The sequence below is a fragment of the Rhipicephalus microplus genome, chromosome 2 (assembly GCF_043290135.1).
Source record: "Rhipicephalus microplus isolate Deutch F79 chromosome 2, USDA_Rmic, whole genome shotgun sequence".
Classification (NCBI taxonomy): domain Eukaryota; kingdom Metazoa; phylum Arthropoda; class Arachnida; order Ixodida; family Ixodidae; genus Rhipicephalus; species Rhipicephalus microplus.
The window spans coordinates 272,911,868-272,923,014 of record NC_134701.1 but is presented as its reverse complement, the minus strand read 5'-3'; the positions used below and the strand labels follow the sequence as shown (position 1 = coordinate 272,923,014).

The following is an 11,147-nucleotide window of genomic DNA, read 5'->3' as shown; positions in this document are numbered from 1 at the left end:
AAAGATTGCTCAGAACAATGAGACGGGAAAATTTGCTGACAGGGTTGGCTTCCTCAATGCAGGAAATTGGTAGTTGGATGTTCATGGAAAAGGCTCTTCGTTATCGAGGACTCACACATGCTGATAATACAAGAAACTTTTCTCAAGTGGCATTAATCTTGAAGGGGCCTTGCAACACCTCTTCAGTGTGGTTGGAAAACGCCGTCGATCGGTAATCGAGGCTTCTGAGAATACACAAGCCAAACATTATAGTGCAGCATGTGACCTAAAATTAACAATTCTCAAAGTCGGCTAGTAAGCGCTTGCTTTTCTTGACAGATGGTGCCATAAACCCAAACTATTGCGCAATAAACACAAAGTCCATGGCCATTGGCTGGTTTGAGCATCGTGAGCAGCATAGTTACCGTGGCTGCAGCGAGATGGCATGCCGTGCTCATGTGCTCACTTATGATCAGATTGGAAGTAAGCTGTGTGTTCTAAGAAAAAAGTGCTGAAGGTCATAATACGCGTGTGACATGACTTCTTTCACCCCTGCCACCCCTCCTTGCTTAGCTTGCAGCACACTCATCGGGACGAAAGAAGAGAGAAAGCACTTGCAGCGTACAAAAAATACCTGTAATTTTGTTCCCACTTGTCATATTTTGAAAAGTTTCACGAGAGTTGATTCGCGGGGAATAAGCTTTTCTATTGAAGCCCTTCGATGATTGTTTGGAAAAGTGTTGCAGGGCCTCTTTAACTTGATATGTTCGGGTCGGGCCACTTTTTGAGTGAAGGGGGACTGATTATTTGGATTCACGTAACGGTTGAGTGAGCAGCAGTGCAGGTTTGGTTGGTGCTACTCGTGAGTCCACATATTCACATGCTCACAGATTTGTATTTGCTCCATACTTATTTTTAAGGGGAAGGGTGACTGTTGAGGAGTGATTGAGGGTGTGAGTGGAAATGAGTTCAGGAATACACGTTGGTGTTCACGTTAGCAAAATTCGGTAACAGTAAGTGTCTGTTAGTGTACGAATCTTGGTTGCTACTGGTAAGTACAAATGCGGGGGATCATGACTGAAAGTATGACTGTAAGTGGGTGTTAGTGAATAAAAGTGTGCGAGAGTAGGAACATAGTGCCACAGGGCGCAACTACATACAACACATAACTGTGGGTAATCACATGACGTATGAAAATACTGTTGTGTGACGATGAATATAAGTCTCTTATAAAACAGTTGCTTGCTGAAAAAAAGAAAAGGAAAGAACCATGTCTATTGTGCATGTCGTTTCCTATTTCACTGCATGCAATCTTCAGTAGCCACATTCGTGCCCAAGTTGTCTAACAACTGCATAGCACTTGACAGTAAATTTATAGCTTAATAAATACTTTACACTGCTTTTTTTCTTTACACTACCATTGTATAACATTCTGAAGGAGGACTACTACATTGACAGGTAGCAGGTTTTAAAAAGTGACATAGGGAACTTGTCACTCGTAAAGAATGTGGGAAAATTTTTGAAGCCAAAGCGTGCATATTAATACCACATTAGGCCAGGCATCACAAGTACCAATATGTATTTACTACAGATATTTTGCGCTATATAACGAAAAGAACTGAACTATTTGTCCTATGCGGCTGTCCTTAGTTGATCTCATTGAAGGTCCTTTCTTGCGAAAAATAAGGCTTAGTGACAATGCTACAGAGCAGCGTGCAGAATTTGTCAATCGTGGTAATGGACCTCATGATGTTGCTTTGAATTTGCATTAGTTTCCTCGTTAAAGTGACTCGTGTAATATTTTCCGCAAGTAGCAGCAGCTTATATTCCCAAGCTGTTCTAGGTTTGAGATGTTTATGTTATCATTACTAGTCGGTATAATTAGAAGTAGGTTGAGCCTTCATGTAGAGACATTGTGACATGTCTGCTTGTTATCATATAGTCTAGACATGATGACTTTATGTGTGTGCAGCCTTGCTAGCATTGTGCTTTTCAAAAGAAACAGCATTGAACTAATTCAATTATCTGTTATTGCCACTTTACAAGTTTTCACGTCTTCATCGAGGGGTTGCATTATAATTTACTACACAGTTTACACTTGGTGTTTAGAGCAATTTGTAAGCTAAATATCATTATAATCAGTTTGAATTGAGCGTCCTAGTTTGACAAGCTAAGTTGGTAGTGTTTTTTGTGCATCAGCACAAGGGACTGTACACCTTCCAGGGACCACGAGTTTACTCTCAGAGCTTGCTGGTAAAACGGGGCCTAGCAGTATCTTGTCCTTACATCCTCAGTCTGCATTTGTATTCATCGGGCTGAATCCATTTTTCGTGTCTTCATCAATCTTCTCATTACTACTTCATTTAGAACCAACTCATGCACAAACTCAGATTGGAACATGGAAACTACTGTTTGTACCTTGTTCACATTAACCTAAAATATGTGCTGAAAGTATCTGTGGTGTTATCATTGACTACTATACTTCATTGGTTATATACAGAATTGATAAGTATATTGGAGCAAATGCTTACTGTACAAGGTTTCTAACTTAGCACAAATGACCTTTCTTCCATATACATTGTAGTGACTAGCACATAGGAGATTCCCAGTTTTTAGTTTGGGTGTGAGGATATTTTATGGGCTTTCTTAAGGGCTTGTTGCTATTTATTTTTTTGATCGAATGCAACAGTGTATGGTTCATTTGGATTCGAGGAAGTGCTTGAGACTCCAAGTGCTTTCCCATACGAACAGCTTCACAAATTTCCTCTGTTGATACAGGTTGACAGAAACTGCACGTCTGCTGAAGAATGTCTTCATGAAGCCTGTCACCACAGCACACGTACCAATAGAAGTGGAGCTAAAACGTGTGTGTCCATTCCAAGCTTTTACTCATGCTTCCTTAGTGTATACCGTGCCTTTGTAACTTTACTCACACTATGTCTAGAGGGATATTAAAGAGAAACAGTAAGCTCGAGTCAAAATTTTAAAGGCAAACATCTTCAGTAACCAGGCGGAATCAGTTATAAATATTTTATAGAATGGCAAAAGCTTGGCATGCCAAAAGAGATAAGACTCGCAATTCAAATTAACTTTTTTCCCACTAACTTCAGCTTTCATTATTAAATTTAGCAGCCTGTTATTGTTATTTTGGCATTAATACTGGTGATTTTCATTCTTTTTTAATTGACAATAATTAGGTGTGCATCAAATATAATCAGGAACTCAACTTGAGCGGTGTGAATGTTTTCTGAAAATACTCATAAGATTGCCCAGATTTAAGAATTTGCTGCAAAAACTGTAAAGTCACACCAAACCGGTTAATACCATAGTTTCATCAATTGAAAGATGGAAAAGTGTTGGCCTCGTGTTTTCTATTAATTGACTATGTATGCCTGCTGAACAATTACAAATTGACAACTTTAAAAGCCAACATCTTACCGGCCTAAGTTGGTTGACTTTTTCTCTTTAGTGTTCCTCCATCATTCTTAGTAACTCTTCTTTGTGTGTGTGTGTCTGTTACCTTGCTTTTTGATGCCTCTTTAGAGTCTCAGCTGTTTAAAAAATACTAATTCCTCTGCACAGTGTTTCTACTACTGCTTCATTATATAACACATTGCTGCTACTATCTTGGGAACCCTGGGGGCCATGCATATAAATTATTATAAATTTAGGTGTACTTGCCAACACTGCAAAGAGACAAAACATTTATCTTTGCAGCTGTGATCTACAAATTTATGTCCTCGATTGCACACCGATAACCAAACCCAGCAAATGAAAAGAGGGAGGAGATTTGGGGGAGTTAAAGATGGAGGGGTTCTCTCCACATAGTTCTTGTTCCAAGTTTTCACCTTATTTGAATGTTCTGATAAGCTGCGTTTCAGAAATGTTGTAGCATTGAAAAGGGGTCTTTGTTTTATTGAGACATCACATTGAGTATGAAGTGACTTAAAACAGGGCCACATGATTCCCAAACATGGTCCCACTGTTACCTAGGTTGATACAATTGTAATCGACACGCCTTCTTGTTTGCATTGCTCATGCATTTTGACCATATTACTTCTTTGAAACCACACTCGCTGATAAAACATCATTTCACCCAAAACTTCGATTTCACGCATCATGGCAATTTTCACGTTCACACCTAAACCATAAAATGACCATCTTGTTGGGCTAGCTAGACAGACAAATTGGTGCGGCTCAAGAAATAATTCTTGCTGCACTCTAATGCCCCCCAAAAAGAACACTTTGAAATATTCAGTCTTGTAGGGATAGAATCACACTTGTCTAGAGCAGCAGAGTATGTAGCTGTCGACACTGTTGTTGGCCGCAGCTTCTTTCCCATGTTAGCTGCAAGCTTCCTCTCATGGTTGGGTTATAGCAAAAGGGCCTAGCATGCAGTATGACTATGTTTGGTATCATTATAGCATCTGTCTTTGCATATTTCTGCAGAAAATTGCAGCTGCAGTAGCAGGCTGTGCGCTCTAGACAAGTGCAAATTCATTTGTACTGATCATTGTTGATGGGTTTCGGCATACAAATGAAAACTGGCATATAAAAAAAAGACAATGGAAGCTTCATTGTGTGTCCTAGTAATAAAATATTGACATGTTAAGCAAATGAAGGTTTTGAACTACTTCATTAATGTTTTAATTTCTTTTGTTATTCTTTAGCAGATTTTTAAAATCATGCAATCCCCATTCACTTTTAACTTGAACTTTTTTTTCCATTTTTAAAGAGCCAGTAAACAGTCCCAGACTTTTCTTTTTGTTACACCCCTCAAATAAGCTCATCAATTCTTACAGTAGACTATGGCAATCATATTTTATGATCATTGCAGCACTGCATACCACGCAGGCCCTCTATTTCGGGGAAAAAAAAAAAAATTCTGCGCTTCTTTTCTTCGACTGACCAATTCTTCTTGTACATGCAGCGACAAAGTCTTGCCATTGGGCAACATTGCGCACCCCTGAGCTTGTAATTTGGCCGTTTGCCCTGTGAAACAGCGCCTCAGCCCTTCAGTTATGCAGCTTTGGCCGCGCAGTCCGCATTTTCATTTCCATGTGCTGCTCTCTGCCGTTTTGTAGATATTGAGAATACCGGGAGAAGCAATATTGCCAGATCAAAAGTCTTTGAGGGAAAGAGGCGTCTCGTTGCTTTACCGCTGGGAGAGGGTGCTCCTCGGATTGCGCTTTCTTCCCGCGCCACTGTTAAACATGCTCACGAGGGGCAAGCCCTGCTCGATTGTTGGCTGCACGCTGATGACTTATCGCTGATGTCATGTTATGTTGACGAAGTGGGCGCAGTCGCAACACAGGGCTACGCCTACTCCGCTGAGAGAGAAAAAGGTGGAAAGGATGAGTGAGAAACCAATAAGAGCCAAAGTGGGTCCTTCTAAGCTCTGTAACTTTATTTTTGCAGCACTGTTCGCAAAGTTGTTTCGACAGCTTGTTCACTTTGTACAAGTGCACAGTTGGGAGATAATTTAGACTCCAACCAAAAGTTTTGAAGAAACCTGACGTTTCGAAACCGACTTGGTTCCTTCTTCAGCACATACAGAGGACAGCCCATAACATCAGCCACTCTCTCGGAACCCTTCCCCCAGTGTATACACATGGACTGCGCTCCACGGCAAAATGAGAATGAGAGAGAGGGGGGTCATTATCTACCTCGCGAATGCTTTGAACGCGCCGCTGCTACGTAGCCTCCGCAGTCACTCCTGAGGAAGGAACCAAGTCGGTTTCGAAACGTTGGGTGTCTTCAAAACTTTTGGTTAGAGTCTAAATCATTTCCCAGTTTCGTACCCAACCAGACAGGCTTCTGTCGAATGCTTACATTCAAGTGCACAGTTATTTTCCCATTAGAGACTCTGGACCACGAGCTTGTTTACTGGCTCTTGAAGAATTAAGACGAAAGTAGAGCAAAACACGAAAATTTGTAATCATATTGGCTTGACGGGCACCACATTCACTCTGCGATCCAGGGCAGCTCAACGTTTGTTAAGGTTGAGTATAGCACGAGAACTGACCAATGAGGTCAACCACTAAAGTGAACATCATTCCCAGATGTCACTGTCTGAAATTCTTTTTACATTAGTGCATCTTTCTTATTTCACAATGCTTACACAATAGCACATCAAACACACACCACTTATTTTTGTCACTTGCAGATGGCTACGCCTTCTCTCAAGAGGAACATGGAGTAGTGCCTCAGGTGACCTTGATTCTCTATGACTTTGTTGCGATGAACATTGTTGTTCTTTTTGGATCATGTACTGTGTACAGAGCACAACAGAACTGGATAAGAAAAAGGGTTACTAGTTTTGATACAAATAGGATAAGTGGCTCATGGAATTTAAAGTAGAGTACAAAACAAGCAGTGCATAACTTGTGTGTGTGTGCACATGTGTGTGTTTTATACAGTCATTGTTATGCTTTGTAACATATCATTGGCTCAGTGAAGCTGTTTCTCGCGACAGTTCTTGGCTTGCGGCACCCGCCAGAAGTCTTGTATTTATGGAAATAAGACTGTACTGTCATTATCTCTGCTTGTAAACACATCCTGAAGCAATGCACATGGCATTGTTGATAATAGTTTTGTAATAATGTTTTGTATCTTATATGGTCTTATTGTACACTGCATCAGAAGATTTAGTACTGTGTCACTGCATTGCAATAACTACGATGGCAGGTTGAACATTTCAAGACATATTGTATGAGCTTATTGCAATCTTACCACATTATAAAGGGTTAACATTTTAAATATGAGGAATGCGTGGTACAATTTTGACAAATATAGAAAATGTGAGTGCTTTAGAAGGAACACAGCGCAATAGAAGACGGGGACAAAGAAGGACGGCACATGCACAGTACTGGCTTGTTAAACTTTATCCATGGGACAGGAAGGATGAATTATATACATATGCCTCTGGCATGCACCAAAAATGACGAAAATTGCAGAGTGACTTTAAAGTTGGAGAGTAACATGGCATCCGTGATGTAGGGGCATGTGGAGAGTGGTGGAGGGTCACTGTGTGCCCGCAAACATCCAAAAACACACTAATAATGTCACAGTGAGGTTTACTATGAACAATTGAATTGTCTTTTCCCAAATTTTTTGCTAAACACCTAAACAATGCAAGGAAGCAAGACCAAAGTTGGCCACAAGTTACCGTGCTACATGCAGAGCAACACGAAGCCTATAACTAAAGTGTTGCAAGTCAGTGCTGTGTGTTTGTCACCCTTCTTTTCTCCTATCTTCCATCGTGCGGTCTTCCTTCCAATGTTTTACCACACACCCAAGCTTCTGCACTAAGCCAATACTCTCTTTCTCTAGTTTTATAAAGACCCTTGTGGTAAGATAAGAATGCTTAGGAATGTCTCCTTTTCTTGTCGCCCAGGCTGATCTTATTCGTGTGTATGACTCCACCAAGACTAAGCCAAAAGGTGTCTGAATAAACGACACTCAAGTCGCGAGCACACATTCCACTCTCAGCAACCAAGAGCTTCGGAAGCGTCTGCAATTTCAGCTGCAAATGTGTATGTACATACCGAGTGTGACTGCTTCGAAGTCTCCGTGTTTCTGTGCATGGATGCATTCATGCAACTTTACTCCTCGTGTTATAAATATGCTGTGCAAAAAAGCCGGCAAACAGGCTGTGCCACAATTCAGTGTAATCACATTTTCCAGCCAGTAAAGGCTCACCTGGCACAATGTCTGACTCTTTGCATGTGAATTAAGTTTACTTATGCAAAGAGATCGTTTCTCATACGATGCTGTACCATTTCTTTTTGCTTGCGTTTGTAAGCGAGTTAGACACAGGTCGCGCTACTATTTTGTGCAATATGACTAGTCGAATCTCACTCCTCCTTCTTGTATGTTTTGAGTATTACCCCAAAACAGAACTAAATCTTTCTTTGCTTGTTCAAACATATTTAAAAACCAAAGATAAACAATGTAGAATACACCACTTATTTACTTCTCAGGATTTTTTTTTTCCTTGTCTCAGTTCAACTGTTGTTATGTACAGCTTCAAAGTTTTGTTATATACTACTTGTAGTAGTATGTGCTTCCCTTGCCTTATAACTTGAGTAACTTTGTGTGCAAGTGCAGTTGCAAACACAGCTGTAAAGAATATACGTATGCCTGCTGTGAATGGTGATGTTACTAAATTAAAAACAGCGAGTACTTGTTTCTTTTCTTGTTCAAACATATTTCGAAACCAAAGATGATCAATGTAGAATACACCACTTACTGTATTTACTTCTCAGGATTTTTTTTTTCTTGTCTTAGTTCAACTGTTGTCATGTACAGCTTCAAAGTTTTGTTATATTACTTGTAGTACTATGTGCTTCCCTTGCCTTAGAACTTGAGTAACCTTGTGTGCAAGTGCAGTTGCAAGCACAGCTGTAAAGAATACACGTATTCCTGCTGTGAATGGCGATGTTACTAAATTAAAAACAGCGACTGCTTGTGAGATAGTTATGCAGACAAAAAGTTGACCACATTTTCTAAAAATTGCGCATTGAAAATCTTGCCCTAAAGGTGCCTTCTCATACCATCCTCCAAGAGAAGGGCTATGCAAGTGCCGAACAGAATGGGAGGAGCACTGTAGGACATCAAACACCGGCACTTGTGCGGTGCTTTTCGTTGTTTGTGCTCAGCAAGCAGTCACGCTGCCGTTCCCATTCACGGATTGAAGCAACAAAGGCACTAAAGCAGAGTTTGTTATGAAAAGAGGTACAAGTTCAGGGCCACTGTCAACACTACTGTCTGACTTCACTGCTTTTTTTTTTTTTTTTTTCAAAAACATCCCGAATGGTCTTCTTGCAGTGATTCTACTTCATGTAATGATTCATAACAATATGTAGCTCACTGTCCAAATCAAAAGACAGTGGTATTGGTAAGAGATCTTTACCTTTCTGCTGTATAAGCTTATCATTGTGGCAATGTCATGTTGCCATAATACAGCATGTTGGGGAGAGCAGACCTTGACCTGAATGCCATCACTGTTGGAAAAGAGTTCCTGCGTTTTTTAAAGGTTGGTAATCCTAAGTAAAGAAAAATTGGCTTTTGGATATTACTACGGATCGAACCGGAAGTCTAGCGAAATAAGTGCTTTGTTACGCAAAGCCGCCATGCTAGTTGTGCCCAATAGATTATTATCAGGCAGTACATACAGCTTTAGAATCAGGGTTTTGCTAACCTGTGTCACGACTAAGTTTCTTAACTTCAGGGTTGCAAACAGAGGAGAAAATGTTTGCATCTTGCATTATAATATATAACACCGTGTGTAGTCAGCTCTATTTGTGTTTTCATTGAAACAGTGAAGTTGCAAATGTGACCTCTGTTGGTCACTGTTTTGCATTGCACACTTCTACTTACTCCAAAGATTTTCTGAGTAGATGGTTCACGTGAGCATATTACAACATAACACGGCACTATTCAGTGAAGGCAACTGTTGCGTCAGTGTTTATTAACATGTCTTGCACCAAAAAGCTTAATTTGCTGAGGCTGTAGAACAACAGAGAGGAATGGCTGCGCATTCCTGTACGTCTGGTAACCAACTCATGTTGCACAATTAAAAAAATGAAAGTGTATCTCATGGTGCTTCGTTGCCGTCTTTCATGCCTGACCAGATAATGTTGCATTCTGAGATCTGAATTCTACTCATGGACTGTCAGTTCATCATGTAATGTGCATTATTATTGGAATGTTGGAGCCAGCCAAATAGACTACTGAAAAGCAGTTATACATTACACCAGATCGTTTCATTGCTTGGATGCTATGAATGTCAACTGCAACACTTTTCGTTATGTAAACATGATGCAAGTCCATACTTAGGTGTGCATCTACTTGTGATCAGAGCTGAATATTATAGAATGGATATATCATCGCCCACTGCCACCATCTATTCATCAGTTGCTGAACATCGCGTAAACACCTGCACGGCATATATTATGGTCACTGCTTCTAACCGATATGCTTTTTTTTATCTACTCAAGACTGTTTTCTTAAAACTAGGCAATGGTGAAGACATGTCATATATAGTTGCCAACTAACATTTATAAAAAGGAGTAGTACTGCAAGACTTTTTTTTTCCTTTTTGGAGAGCTGAATCCTTTAGTTTTATTTTATGTGGGAATTTCATAATGACTTGTGGTGCCTAAACGTCAAGAAATGATTTTGTCACTAAATGAATGTGCAGATGCTAAAAATTGATTTTCCAATTTGTTCCTTAGACCACTCAAGTTATAGCCTGTTCACACAAGTTTACTTTACAACACACAAGCTTCAAGAACGTCATAATCACTCCTGTCTATTCATGGTCCTTCGGGCCAACTTAACAAGTGTATACCAGAACTCCCGTGTACTTGACGAAATGTCACTGTTGTCCTTAATTTTTATCTTCTGGGGTGATCAGGAAACAATTGCACGGTTCAAGGAAGCTGCACATTTATGCTCAGCTTGTCCTGGCTTCTTACGAGAATTTGTGGCAATGGTACGTTTCGAACAGCATTGCACCACGTGTGACTGCAGAACAGCGATGTTCACAAGGATTAATTGTATCTGAGTGCCCTTGAACACAAAGAGCACATGCCATTTGCTGTTGAAGCTTTATATATAGTATTCTATTGTACAAGTGGCTCTCCACTGAGTTCCCCTCCCCTATCTCAGTACTGTGTGAATTCTCACAAGAAGGCATGTGATGGGCCAGGGAATAAAAGGACTTGCAATGTTCATGGCATATATGCTTGTATTTATTGATGTCAAAATGCATTAAAGTATGTTCCAAAGCAGGTATTTTGAGCTCCCTTGATTTTGTGTTCCAGCGAACCTTATGCAGTAGCTTTGTCTCGGGTATAGAGCCGTGCATCTGTGAACTGCATGTTACTTGTAGTTTAGTATCCCTCTCCAAACTCAAAGACCCTTCGCAAAACTTTTCATATGCACTTTCAATATATTTCATACAGATTCCATATAAACTCATTTATACTGTGAATAATACAGAAATAAAATTGTGCTATCATAAGAAAGATACAATGCAGTAGCCGTGACAACCACTTTGGTACATAGTACTTCATGTTATATTTATTAGACAGTGCAACCAAACCTCTACAACCTCTTCATTTGTCGCATTATCCCTTTTAGGAATAATGGGACGAATGTCT

The 11,147-nt window shown here is 40.1% G+C and overlaps 1 protein-coding gene across 10 annotated transcripts in view; it reads left to right on the top strand.

The window, feature by feature from the left end:
• Positions 1 to 11,147, top strand: part of ATP8A (ATPase phospholipid transporting 8A1) — a 111,469-nt gene that overhangs the window by 99,296 nt on the left and 1,026 nt on the right. For 9 of the 10 annotated variants that reach the window (XM_075881710.1, XM_075881694.1, XM_075881690.1 and 6 more), the window contains 3 exons: positions 2,758 to 2,843; positions 6,146 to 6,189; positions 7,376 to 10,779. In XM_075881710.1, coding sequence (XP_075737825.1) covers positions 2,758 to 2,843; positions 6,146 to 6,189; positions 7,376 to 7,429 — 184 coding nt within the window. In that variant the 3' untranslated portion in view covers positions 7,430 to 10,779. Of the gene's footprint in view, positions 1 to 2,757; positions 2,844 to 6,145; positions 6,190 to 7,375; positions 10,780 to 11,147 lie in introns of those variants that run through there. The other variant, XR_012888050.1, reaches the window with a different exon arrangement.